This window comes from Cygnus atratus, chromosome 24, assembly GCF_013377495.2.
Source record: "Cygnus atratus isolate AKBS03 ecotype Queensland, Australia chromosome 24, CAtr_DNAZoo_HiC_assembly, whole genome shotgun sequence".
Taxonomy (NCBI): Eukaryota; Metazoa; Chordata; class Aves; order Anseriformes; family Anatidae; genus Cygnus; species Cygnus atratus.
This window is the reverse complement of record NC_066385.1, coordinates 156,914-170,281: the sequence shown is the minus strand read 5'-3', so window position 1 is coordinate 170,281 and position 13,368 is coordinate 156,914. Positions and strand designations below refer to the sequence as shown.

Below are 13,368 nucleotides of genomic sequence, written 5' to 3'. Positions count from 1 at the left end.
AAAGATCTGAAACAATGTACTGTTTTTTCCCTCCATATTTGGAAATTGAATGTGCTATGCAAGAAAATTTTCTGAGAAACTAGAATGACTTTTCTTGCTGGAGATGTATTTCATACATTTGCAGAATACTGATTTTATGATGTATCTACTTGAACAGTGTAAATTAGACCAAACAAAGAACAGTTGCTTATAAAACACAAGTTTCAGATGTCTGTTCCTTTCAAAAAAGATTATTTTACAAGAAGTAGCGTAAAATAATCCCTTTAAGCCTCTCACATGTACATTATTTATCATGTACATAGAATGTCATTGAAAGTCAGTTATTCTCCAGTTCAGTTTGGGATGTCACTCGCTAATCTCTCTTTACCTACTTAGCAGGAAAAAGAAAATGTACGCAAGGAAACACAACATGTATGTGCCATGTGTCATTTATTTTAATAGGGGTTGGTGTTTTATACAAGATCTAAATACCTGTCAATGTTTGTTACTTCATTTCGAGATAGCACATTTCTAGTTTTGACTGTTGCTATTGTTATCTTCAACAGATATGCAGATTTGACTCCTAAGGTAGTTACTGAGTAATCAAAAATAAAAAAGTCAAGTTATTTCAAAGTATAAGAGACTTCTACCTAGTGTTCTCAGCTGTGGCTCACATATAGATCTGTAAGTTATAATTTTGCAATATTCAAGTTAAGATCCAAAATCCACATCAAGCTTAGCTTACACACATTCATAACTTTGCTTATTCCAGAAAATGTGGTTTGAATGACTTCCTGTGGAAAGGTAAGTAAATAAATACATATTTATTGAGATTTTGCATGTTTTTCTTGTCATCTGTCAAGCATGATTTCCTGTATAGTGGTGTATATATATACCTCGTATCTGACATTGTCCGAGAAGAAATTATAAGAAACATGAACAGGAAGAATTAAAAATGCTACTGAACTATTTTAAGTTTGTACATGTTACAATGAGTCTTGTAGTACTTAAAATGTCTTGAAGGTGGAGAAAAGTCTTTTTTCCACTTGAACAATTAGAAGGGTGTATTGCCCATGTCTAGACTTAAATGTAACGTAGCCAATTTGGACTACATTATTCTCCAGTGATGTCTTGGCAGTCTAATACCACGAGTATGCATTTTTTGTATAAATTAGTTGCCAAAAATACAAAAATACCATTAATACCACTATAGAAAACTTACAGGAAACAGAAACAGGCATAGTATGAGGCAAGTACAACTCTACATCCTTCCTAGGTGACTAAATTTCCTGTAAGTTTTCTATAGTGGTATTAATGAATACCACTATAGAAAACTTACAGGAAACAGAAACAGGCATAGTATGAGGCAAGTACAACTCTACATCCTTCCTAGGTGACTAAATTTCCTGTAAGTTTTCTATAGTGGTATTAATGGTATTTTTGTTTTTTTGTATTTACTTACAGTAAAACTGAAAACATAACATTATTTTAGGCATTAAACCAGTTTGCACAGGAAAAGCAAATGTAAATGAATCCTTCAGGTAGCACACAATTAAAAAAAAACACTAAAAATTAAAAGCGACCAGATAGCAGCTATTCCTAGTAGTGAATATTGATGCTTTTATTTGTGGGATTTTGTTAAAAGTTTTTAAGACTAAATTCCAATAGTAGCCATGACATTTGTTATTGGCTAGTTCTACTTAATACAAGTAAGATTTATATATATATATATATATAAAACAATATATATATATATATGAAAAAATACGTGTATGTATGTATATACATACATTTATATGTATATTTATACATATATGCTTTACTGAAAGCATTGGCAAGATAAGCTAATTTCTAACTGCCTTTCTAACAAGGTTTTAAAATGTGTATTAGCCTGTGACAATAAATACAGTTATTATTTGAACAGACTTTCCTTTTTTTAATGCTATTTTGAAAAATAATTGTATTTTGACTAACATGAAATACAAACACATTATATATTTGTTACATTTCTTTTTATTCTGAATCTTTACAAATCAGTTTTATGGTGGATGTGGCCTTCTCTGTCTGAGGTGTAAAATATGTTATAAGCAAGAATATAATTGATAATGATTGTGCAGATAATGATTTGTTACTTCTTGGCATGGAGGAGTACTCCTCCCTAAGCCTATGATCTACAGCAGCTTTACTGTGTTTCCATTTCCACAGTTTGTACAAAGCCTGCATGGCAATCCACTTGCATTTTTTCCAACACCAGTGGTATTTGAGAGGCATCCAGGAAATGTTCTGCATTTAGCAGAGCAGACCTACACTAGTCTTGGCATGAAACACTCCCAACCCTCACTGCCAGGTAGTGGCATATGTGAACATGTTACTGTGTTTCAGTGCTCTAATAAGCAGATTTAGAAAACTGTTGTGCCTGATGATGCGCTTGTTTTACATTTGGAAATGCAGGCTTGTCTTCATAAAACATCATTTCAAAAAAGGTTGAGCCAGCCTGTTTCAGGAGAGTATTTGTTCAGTCAGTGCTGTGATGCTGAGCAATGCTTTTCCTGTGCATGTTAAGAATGACTCTCTAAAAGAGGAAAAGGTGATGCTGTTGAAGGTAATAGCCGGAATAGTCTTGAAATTCCTTAGATAAGCTCCTCCTGTTAAAATAAAATTATTTGGAAAAAAAAAGTTAATTGTATAAATCTTGGAAAACACACTAATTCAGTCTTTAGTTTTTAATTTAACAGCAGGGAAAGATTTTCTTTTCAGTTTGTATTACAGGACAGTCTGAAAATCCAGTGCTTGGAAGCACTTTTATGTCCTAGCTACTGTATTTGCTTACTGTATTGGCTTTAAAAAGTAGATTTTTCAGAATCAGACACTGTACAGGCAGAATTGCTTTAAACAACCTTCCCCAAACATATGGAGGAAAGTTATTAAAATCTTAATTAAGAAAATACATATTCTCAGGTATGTGTGATTGTTACTATAAAGGACAGCTATTTCTAAAGCACATATAATATTCCATTAAATTTCTAAACCACAAGGATCTTAAAAAAAAAAAAAAAAAAAAGAATTGTACATGCATATTGCCAAGTCTCCATACAGGACCTTCATCAGTGAAGAGTCTGTCTAATTACCTACTGCCTGCCTATCAGATTGCGAGTCAAATCAGGAAAACATTACAACCATAATAAAATGAAAATTGTTTGGGACTTTTACCACTTAGTGTTGTTATGATATTGTGGGGTATAGTAATTCATTCCTGATAATCCTGTAGAAGACTTCTGGCTTCTCTTTGGTGGTGGTGGTGGTTTTATTGTCATTTTTTTTAAATTTTGTCCTGCGTGTAGACATTTCATATCTTAGAATAACAGGAACTGACATCTAGCACTCTCCAATTAAATGTAACCAAATATAAAGTGGTCCACCATAGAAGCCACAACAACAAATAGGACTATGAAGTACTTTCAGACCATAAGTGGAAATTGTTGGCATATCATATGCAACAAAGAGAATTGCACTTTTAATCTGTGCTTGACAGGATATGCTGCAGCTAATCCTAGGAAAGAAAGAGAAGAGCAGTCATCTGTGAATCTACAAATTTAAAAGATAAGAGCTCTGTTTCAAGCTATTACAGAGAGACTCGCAATAGAGAAATTAGCTTTGAAAATTCAGCAGCCACAGTCTGTTTAAATGCAAAACCTGATGGCAAAAAAGCTTGTTCCTATGGCAGCATATTAGGATTTGATTTCCTTTTATCAGTGGAGGTTTACAATAAGATGGGCTTGGAAATAATTCCTCTATCAGAATACAAATCTCATAGAAATCTGATTTTGTCTTTTGTTGTTGTTGTTTCTGACTGTTTTTGTTTGTTTTTAATCAGCTTAGCTTCTGATTTTCAGCTGTTTGGAAACATGGACATGTTTCAGTTTTAAGATCCACAATACTATATGCCTATATCACAGAATCACAGAATGTTAGGGATTGGAAGGGACCTTGAAAGATCATCTAGTCCAGTCTCCATGCCGGAGCAGGAACATCCAGATCAGGTCACGCAGGAACACATCCAGGCGGGTTTTGAAAGTCTCCAGAGAAGGAGACTCCACAACCCCCGTGGACAGCCTGTTCCAGTGTTCTGTCACCCCCACCGTAAAAAAGTTTTGTCTCATATTTAAGGGGAACCTCCTATATTCCAGCTTGCACCCACTGCCCCTTGTCCTATCATTGGGTGTCACCGAGAAGAGTCTGGCTCCATCCTCCTGACACTCACCCTTTACATATTTATAAACATTAATGAGGTCACCCCTCAGTCTCCTCCAAGCTAAAGAGACCCAGCTCCGTCAGCCTTTCCTCGTGAGGGAGATGCTCCACTCCCTTAATCATCCTCGTGGCTCTGCGCTGGACTCTCTCAAGCAGTTCCCTGTGCTTCTTGAACTGACTGGCCCAGAACTGGTCGCAATATTCCAGATGTGGTCTCACTAGGGCAGAGTAGAGGGGGAGGAGACCCTCTCTCGACCTACTAACCACACCCCTTCTGATACATCCCAGGAAGCCATTGGCCTTCTTGGCCACAAGGGCACAGTGCTGGCTCACGGTCATCCCGCTGTTCACCAGGACCCCCAGGTGCCTTTCCCCTTCACTGCTTTCCACCAGCGGAATCATGACTTTACCATTCTGCACCGTAAGTTAACCTGCTCATAAGATTATAAAATTTTCATTGTGTTGTGCCACTAACAGAGTGAGTAAGAAGAATTTGTGGTAACCTATCTTCATTGTTCCTACTTTTATTTTAGGCATTGGTCAGTGATGGAGAATCATACTAAGTTATTTCTACATGTAAGCTTTGGGCATGCACTGAATTTCTGTAGCCCATTTCAGAGATCATGGGTAACAAACCCAAGAATTTTATGTTTTCTAAATTCTGTTCACAGAGAACACTTAAAACACCTCTTACAGAACATCAGTATACTATCTTTCACTTAGTGAAAGTGTAAAATAACTGATGTGACTGAATGGAATGGTTTAGTTAACAGAAAGGTTAAAGATAAATAATTAAAAGCCTAACTGGCTGTTCCAGAACACAGCTACAAAGCTGCTGGCTGGAAAAGCGCATTAAAACTTTCTATCACTGAATAGTCTGAAGGTCAGCAAGGGGGCAACGAAAGAAACAAATCCATAAGCATCAGATATTGAACTATGGATTTTAGCAAACTGTAGGAAAGAAGCTTTTTATGCACTCATAGGTTGTCACACTGTATTGCTGTTCCAAAAAGGTGCTGGGATCTCAATCCCATCAAATATTTAGAGAGGTCTGTAGTGAAAGAAACCTACAGACATATCCAGGACGCTCATGGAAAAGTTTTTCTACCAGCTTAATAGTTTGTGTAAATTACTGAAGAAATAGGAATATGTATATCACTCCGGTGATACTTAGTGCATCTCTGACAAATGGCCAGGTTAAGGTGATGTCAGGAAAGAAGAGGTAATGGGAAGGATGTTCTCTCTGTATCTGTATTAGTATGATCATAACTTGAGTACAAGGAGCAATAGTTACATTAGTCTGAAGGTCTATTCAGACTAATTTATTGTGTTTCCAGATGAAATAATTTTCATTCTTAATACTTGGTCAGATATTTCTGTAATGCACTGCAGTACATTCAGAAGCTGGGTAAAAAAAGTTTCAATGAACAAATGCACTGCTCAAATTATAGTGCCTGCTGCAGTTATGGAGAATTCCTAGCATTCAGCATACTCTGCCTAACAGTTCTAACTTTTCATGACAGTAGGGCTCCAGACAGATGGAACTAAGGACATTACATCTATGTAGTTGCCTTAACAACCAAATTCATAATCACCTCAAAGAATGAAATCAGGTTTGTGTGACATGACCTATTTTATGTAACACCATCCTGACTGGCATTAATTATGTTCTCATCCTTTAATTCTTCATTGCTCAAATCCTGTATCAACTTTCTGTTATTTTACCTGATTTATCAGTGATAGATGTCAGGCTAGCTGGTTGAGTGTTACCTGGGTCAACATTCTCTCTTTAAATATTGGCATAATATAAGCACTTTTCTTAATGTTTTGAAATTTCCCCAGTATTCTAAGACTTGTTGAAATTAGCAGTAGCAAGCAAAAGATCCTTAGCTTTGAGGTGATAATTTTTAAATATTTGTTTTACATCTTATTTAACAACTTTTATTGCAAATGTGTATGTTGGTTTGTCAGCCACCCACATTTTCAAATGTACATGTAGTTACTGTTGACTTTGCACTTACTCTGCATCAACAGTTTGTCTTCAGCTAGTAACATCCCTTGATAATACTCTTGGCCTCTGTCCTGACAGAAGTTTATCTTTCGGTGTCCAGATTTCTGTGCCAGTTTTCTACATTTTCCCAACTACTGATAGTTCTTTTTCCCTTCCCTTCCCTTCCCTTCCCTTCCCTTCCCTTCCCTTCCCTTCCCTTCCCTTCCCTTCCCTTCCCTTCCCTTCCCTTCCCTTCCCTTCCCTTCCCTTCCCTTCCCTTCCCTTCCCTTCCCTTCCCTGCCTTTTGCCTTTTCTTTTCATTACTATAGTTTTCACTGTTGCATTCTCTTTTTCATCTTCACTAAGATTTTTTTTTCTTGATCTTTTCAGACATTTCACTAAATATTCTTAAAGCAAATGCTTAATCCTTTTTTTTTTTTTTACTAATCCCCCCAGTCAATTACTTATTTTTCACTAATTGGAGAAATTAGCACTTCAAAGCAGCAAAGAATATATGCCTTCATACTCTCTTCTGTCCTCTGTCTATATTCAGTGTAATTAGGGTATGTTGAGGACACTTTAAACATGGATGTGATATTCTCCATGTCAAGACCAGTGCATACAAACATATCTCCAACTACCTAAAGCGACATTTGTAAATCACTGAGAAACCTTTAGAGAAAAGAATCAGGTGTACCTACTTCAGCTATGCATGCAAGGGTCATACATAATATTCTGCCATTTGGACTTTTCTTATAGGACAAATGTGTGCTATTTTTAATTCTTATTTTGGGCACTTTTTGTCCTCTACAGGATTTAGTTCTATGAAGTGTTTCCTTTTCCTTTCAGGATCATTATCTGCTTTGAAATATTCCTAAGGTTTTCCAAGGAAGAACATTCTTTTCCATGACTAAAGTTTTAAACAACCAAACCCACACATATATATGTCATGTATATGTTTATTATATATCATTATCTACATGTGTGTTTGTATGTCTATACTTATATAGCCTGTATGTTTAACTGCATTGTAAAAAGCTCAGAAAAATATAAAACTAAGCATCATATTGGAGTAGTACCAAAATAAGTGTTATACTTCTGTTGCTAAGTCTAGCTGGACAGATGTTACTGAGTGTAAAATTAATATTTTGTTCACATCTATAAGCCAAAAACAGTTATATTTAATTCCTGAGAAGTTATATGCTAAAAATGTCATTTCCAAATGAATAAGACATGTACACTAACTTGATCTTTTCTCACTTTTGTTCCTCCCAGGTGTTTCACAAACCCTAAACAAAAAGTGTTTTTCCCCTATCAGTAGACATCTCAGTTTCACTGAAGTTGGTGCAGTATTTTGCTTCTCATTGTGCTGCAAAAATTGGTTTCTCAAAGTGAAACTAGATTATACCCTTGTTAATTAGTATTTCAGAGTGAATTGTTGTTCCTTTAGTATTTGCTCAGTAGGTTCAAGGCCAGATGATTTGTCTGCATGTTTTGTTTGAGTAGATAAAGTCAGGCTTTACCTAACCATGCTGTAGAGCCATTGCTTTGGTTTGAGATTTATTATTTTATGTGTGTAGCACTGCATCTCTCATTTGTGCCTGCCTGGTAATGAGCAAGCAGTGAACCAGACTTTATTAAATTTTCCAAAAACATAAGGGTAGAATTAGTCATATGTGATTCAGGATGACTCCATTTCCATGCTAGCCTCCCTGTCATGACGTTGCTGTCCTATGTAGCAATTAAATTAATCAATAACAGGTTTTTAAAAGCAGTGGTTAGTTTAAAAGCCTATGAGAGAGAATGACTGTTAAAATAATTAGATTTCCAGCTCCAGTTTCCAGGTTAGGATATTATGGACACATTTGTTCCTATCACATTTACTTTGCGGTTCAGTATGAATTTTCAATAGATGACTCTGCGATAAGAAAGCAGCAATTCAGATGCAATTATATAAACAGTAAGATCAGCCTGGAATTAGCCTGGAGAGTATAAAGCGCACGCACAGCTTGTGCTGGGTCACTGCCTCTCCCAGCTCAAGGCAGAATCAGGTTCCTGTAATAGGGAAGAATTCAGCTGACAAGAGGTTGGTCTTTCCAGACTTGCATTGTTGCAGCTACAGGGTAAACCGGACTGCGTAATGACTTTTGCTATGGGAAAATGACAGCTGGAAGAGACTAGAGGGTGATGTCCATGTGTTTGTAGACACTGTCATTTAAAACTTGTAGTTTAGAAGATATAGAGTAGACCCTGGAATTGTCTTGGAGCTAATCAAATCTTTGTTCTTGGGATCCCCCAGCAGGTCTGGGAAATGAGGTCAGCACAACAGACAGATAAAGCGCGGATTCATTGATTTGATCTCTTTGCTGACGATCTTTATTGTAATTTACTTTAATCTATTATTTAATTCTTGGCAGTGTTCCCATTTCACCATGCCTCTAAGCCAACTGGAAAGTAAAAAATACAGTGGTATGTCTGATATGCACAACTGTTTCTTTTTCTTTCTTGAGCATTTTATAAGATGCTTTCTTTAGAAAAGTATTTTAAACCACTAAGATTATTTCTGCATCTCTGGTTAATTCTAGAGCTCATGTTCTCTCACATATGTCACATTTTCAAATCCTTTAGCAGGGAAGGATAGGAAAACCTCCTGTTATTTTTCTGTGTCGGTATTTTATCACTCATTGGTGAAAAGTGCCATGTAATATGATTTAGTGAGGAAAAATGATCATATATGTTGTTATTGGCTTATTTACCCTTCTTTTCTGTTCAGTGGTTAGTACTATTTCAAATATATGTCTTATACTGAAAATAATTTGTGAAGCTGTAGCTGAAAAAGTTGAGATTACTTCTACTCTGTGACTATCATAACTGTTCTTGTCAAATTCTGAGAAAAGAACTGCAAGGCACGTCTGACTTTACTTAGGGTTTCTTTTTTTTTCCCCCTCCCATCTAGCATGAATCCCTTCTTTGTGATGTCTCTCCTCTTTGGCCTGACTTTTGGTCAAACAGCATCACTTTGTGCTCCTTCAGAGTACACAATCCACGTGGAGAAAAGGGAATGTGCCTACTGCCTGGCCATCAACACCACCATCTGCGCTGGATTTTGCATGACTCGGGTACAGGAAGTTACTCTCTTTTAGGCAGTTGTTCCCATAAAGGCCATCACTATAAAAGATGTGCCTATTCTTGCTGAAAAAAATGTGTGAAAGTTACTCAGGCTAAAAATGTCTGTCATAGAAAAAATCACATTATTGTCAGAGTATCCAGTTAGCTTGTTGTGAAGGTATGGATGAGAAATGCCAAGACTCCTGAATTCTGTGGAGTTTATAACAACAGTGGCATAACAACGAACTGACTGCTGCTGTTGCTGCAGAGCCTCTCTAGTCTGTTTGTGGGATCAGGATGGAACAAGTGAGAAGCAGATTGTATTTGGTCACTCTTTTAGTTAACGTAAATTACTTGATTAATTTTGAGTCCAACAAATATGCCAGGTGGTGAAGGCAATGAACTACTATTGTGACAGATAGCTGTTGAGAATATCTCACATGTAGGCATGCCAAATGCTATGCTTGAGCTTCACTATTCAACATTGCATTTTAACTTCCACCCTGGTCAGTAGGTAGTCAATACAGAATACAAAGTACTGATAGCACTTTGAGCCAAACAGCACATTAGTTAAAACCACAAAAGCAAGGCGAACATTTCTAGAGGTGTAGAGATGCCCAGTCACATGCAGATTCAAAGTGAAAGGTCTAAACAGAAGTACACCAAAAATATCAGAACTAGTCTAAGTGTAAAGAGGTTAGCTTTCTGCACATATGAGAAAATGCCAAAGGAAGTTTTTCAACACTCATGTATGCTTCTGTATATTTCTGTGAAACAATGCATTTCTTTTTTCTTTGTAGGACAGCAATGGCAAGAAGCTGCTACTCAAAAGTGCTCTGTCCCAAAACGTGTGCACATACAAAGAGATGTTGTATCAAACAGCACTGATTCCGGGCTGTCCTCATCACACCATCCCTTACTATTCCTACCCTGTGGCCATAAGCTGCAAGTGTGGTAAATGTAACACTGATTATAGTGACTGTGTTCATGAGAAGGTTAGGCCAAACTATTGCACTAAACCACAGAAGCTCTGTAACATGTAAGCTTCCAACAGAACGTGGTAGAAATGTACCTTTCTGCTCACAATTAAACATAAATAAAACTGTATTTCATAACAGGTTTGCAAACTGGTGTGCACAAGTCTTATTCTAAAGAGGTATCACTAGAATTACTTTGATGAATTGGATGTTGTGAAATGCACAAAAATAGAATCATAGGACTGCAGATTTATATTTAGAACCAAAATGTAATTTAGGGAAGAAGGAGAAATAACTGTGTATGTATGAACCCTTGCTCATAAATTCCAGGTATTGTGCGAAGAGATGCTCAGAGACAAAACAGTTGATATATCTAAGAATTATAAACTGGACAACACATACTCTCAGTATTAAACAGTTCAGTAGACTGACATATCCTTGCAGCCTTCATATTAGCAACTGTATTTTTCCATGTATGTAATACATTTTTTGAGGACCCTAGCTTTATAGCATAGTCAGCTGGAACTAAGCACATGCAGTTATGTATCTACACTATAGTTCTGCTTTATCGCTAGCGTTGTCCAGACCTGTGTTCATTAGCATTGCTAGGCATACTTTTTCATGTCTTTGCACTAGCAGAGTAAGCCTCTCTTTTCTGTTACAGTGCACTGAAAAAGTTGTAACTCTTTCTAAGCATTGAAGAAACAGTGAAGCTTTAAATCTTGCTACTCTGTTCTCTGGAATAATACTACCATAAGTTGGTATTATTATTATTGTTATATATATTATTATATTACGGTGTAATACCATCAAACTTAAAATGAAACTCAGAAAAGAACCCTCTCTTTCCCCACACAGGTCAACCATCCCCTTCTGAGTTTCAAAGTGATCTGAGCGCCATCATATTTGCTGAACATGCACAGGTGAGAAGTGCAGACCCAGGAATTTGGAAATAAATGTAAAATAATAAATGTTTCCTTTTCTTTAGCTCTGACGATTCAGTGGCAAGTTTTGATTGTACTAGACCAACCACTGGGAATGAGAGCTAGTTTCCCCCTGGTTCAACTGATCCCAACACAAAGTAGAACATACAGAATTCAGTGGTAACTTTGCCCCTCACCTCTATTACCTACAACAGGAGTGATGAGAACACAGTTTTATCTGTATCTGCTCAAGTGAATGTGATGCCTGCTGATCCAAGAGCACTATAGACAGACAGCAGGACTACACTGAAGACATGAATAGGGCTGACCAAAAAGAGAAATAAAACCTTAGTTATTAACCCGATTACCAAAGTTTTTGTACTTTGCATTTTAATCTGAGTAATGGTAGACAAGAAATTATCAATGTGTGGCAAACTATCACTAACTTCCTAGTATTACTAGGATATATAGTATTAACACTATATAGTGTTGTAAATTCATTACTTTTTTTTTTTTTAATTCTACTAACATCCATTTTTAAAGTCAAATATTGCATTCAGAAAAGCTATTAGGGTGAATCAAAGTGATTATAAACCAATTTAATTAAGATGAAAACCAAAAAGTTTGACACATACAAAACATGAATGATTTGCAATATTAGAAAAGGAATGATCCCATCCCTGGCTAAAAGTGTCTGAAATGGTCATTTCCTGTCAGTTTGACTGTACTCTAGTAAGTTACAAGGGTCAAATTTACTGTAGCACCCGGAAATACTACTGAGATGCACAGTACATTTTTTCTATTTATGCTAATTCATCTTTAATAATATGATTGTAGCTCTCCAACAAATAACATATGCTATTCACACTTTGCTTTAAACAGTAAACAAAGGAACCAGAATTCACAGAATGCATATCTTACCGATATGAAATTTAATTTTCTTAGAAAAATCTTGCTTTCAATCTTGCAGTTGTCATGACCGTTCCTGGAATCTGATACTCTAATCCAAATATCTTCAGTTTATTTTAACTGCTGCAAGGTCTCTGTGAAAGCCTAGAGGAATCTGCTAGGACATAATGGCAAAAGCTTTGTCCAGCACAATTGCAATAACAAGCTGACAGCATTTGCATGCTTGTCACAGATTCTGTGAAAACTGTAATTCTCTTATGCATAAAGAAACGCCTTTGCAGGCAAAGTCTGAAAATTTAAATTCTCTAAAACCATTATTTAAAATTAATAAAAAACCCAAAGGATTTTGCAGAAACAGTAGAAACCCTACTTCTGTCAGACATGTCATTCACACCTCTGGTTTAAACTGTCCAGATGTGGCTAGATATATACAAGACTACTACAACAGTTGGACCAAGAGAGGCTAGCAATTAAGTTACAAAAGACTTTTTTGGGGGGTGAGAATCTCTGGTATTTCCCAGCCCCCAAGGCAACTATAAAAAATGTCAAGAGACAAAATGCAAAAGAGCTATGGACTACCAAGTTCTGATAGGAAAAAAAAGGAAGTAATTATGCAATGAAACAGCAATTATATTACCTGGTAAATGGCAAAGAAACAAAAGCTTTAAGATCAGATAGTGCTTTCTAAAGTTAGCTGAAAAACCTTTAAAAAGGATATTTAGAACAGGAAAAATTAAGACATTACTATTAAGCAACATTTAGGTGAGGGGTCTGGAGAACAAGTCTTACGAGGAGCGGCTGAGGGAGCTGGGATTGTTCAGCCTGGAGAAGAGGAGGCTCAGGGGCGACCTTATCGCTCTCTACAGGTACCTTAAAGGAGGCTGTAGCGAGGTGGGGGTTGGTCTGTTCTCCCACGTGCCTGGTGACAGGAGGAGGGGGAATGGGCTAAAGTTGTGCCAGGGAAGGTTTAGGTTGGATATTAGGAAGAACTTCTTTACCGAAAGGGTTGTTAGGCATTGGGATGGGCTGCCCAGGGAAGTGGTGGAGTCACCATCCCTGACGGTCTTCAAAAGACGTTCAGATGTACAGCTTAGTGATATGGTCTAGTGGAGGACTTGTTACTGTCAGAGGTTGGACTCGGTGATCTTGGAGGTCTCTTCCAACGCGGCCGGCGGTGGCCGTGCTGGGCTCGGCCCTGAGAAGCACAATCCCGCACGAACTGGCACGCCCG

General features: G+C 36.9%; 1 protein-coding gene and 1 long non-coding RNA gene across 5 annotated transcripts; one reads left to right on the top strand and one right to left on the bottom strand.

The window, feature by feature from the left end:
- Positions 1-2,086: 2,086 nt before the first annotated feature.
- On the bottom strand, positions 2,087-13,328 carry LOC118255338 (uncharacterized). Its single transcript, XR_004780933.2, has 3 exons — positions 13,136-13,328; positions 12,150-12,291; positions 2,087-2,624 (listed from the first exon to the last, which is right to left on the bottom strand). It is a non-coding gene; the product is annotated as an uncharacterized LOC118255338 (long non-coding RNA).
- TSHB (thyroid stimulating hormone subunit beta) lies at positions 8,071-11,464 on the top strand. Of its 4 annotated transcripts, none has more exons than XM_035561440.2 (5): positions 8,071-8,306; positions 9,177-9,339; positions 10,129-10,282; positions 11,164-11,235; positions 11,294-11,462. In XM_035561440.2, exons 2-5 carry the CDS (start codon positions 9,178-9,180, stop codon positions 11,410-11,412), a joined length of 507 nt encoding a protein of 168 aa, XP_035417333.1. In that variant the 5' UTR covers positions 8,071-8,306; position 9,177; the 3' UTR covers positions 11,413-11,462. The 4 variants fall into 4 exon arrangements, with proteins under 4 accessions (XP_035417333.1, XP_050571285.1, XP_035417335.1 ...); XM_050715328.1 differs by having other exon boundaries at positions 8,079-8,306; positions 11,164-11,228; positions 11,444-11,464; XM_035561442.2 differs by having other exon boundaries at positions 8,079-8,306; positions 11,164-11,228; positions 11,294-11,432.
- Positions 13,329-13,368: the final 40 nt, after the last annotated feature.

Excerpts from the sequence above, each read along its gene's own strand:
- TSHB (XM_035561440.2), top strand. The coding sequence starts at position 9,178 with ATGAATCCCTTCTTTGTGATGTCTCTCCTCTTTGGCCTGACTTTTGGT. Across the intron at positions 10,283-11,163 it reads GGCCATAAGCTGCAAGTGTG|GTCAACCATCCCCTTCTGAG; the intron begins GTAAATGTAACA and ends TTCCCCACACAG. Across the intron at positions 11,236-11,293 it reads TGAACATGCACAGGTGAGAA|CTCTGACGATTCAGTGGCAA; the intron begins GTGCAGACCCAG and ends CCTTTTCTTTAG.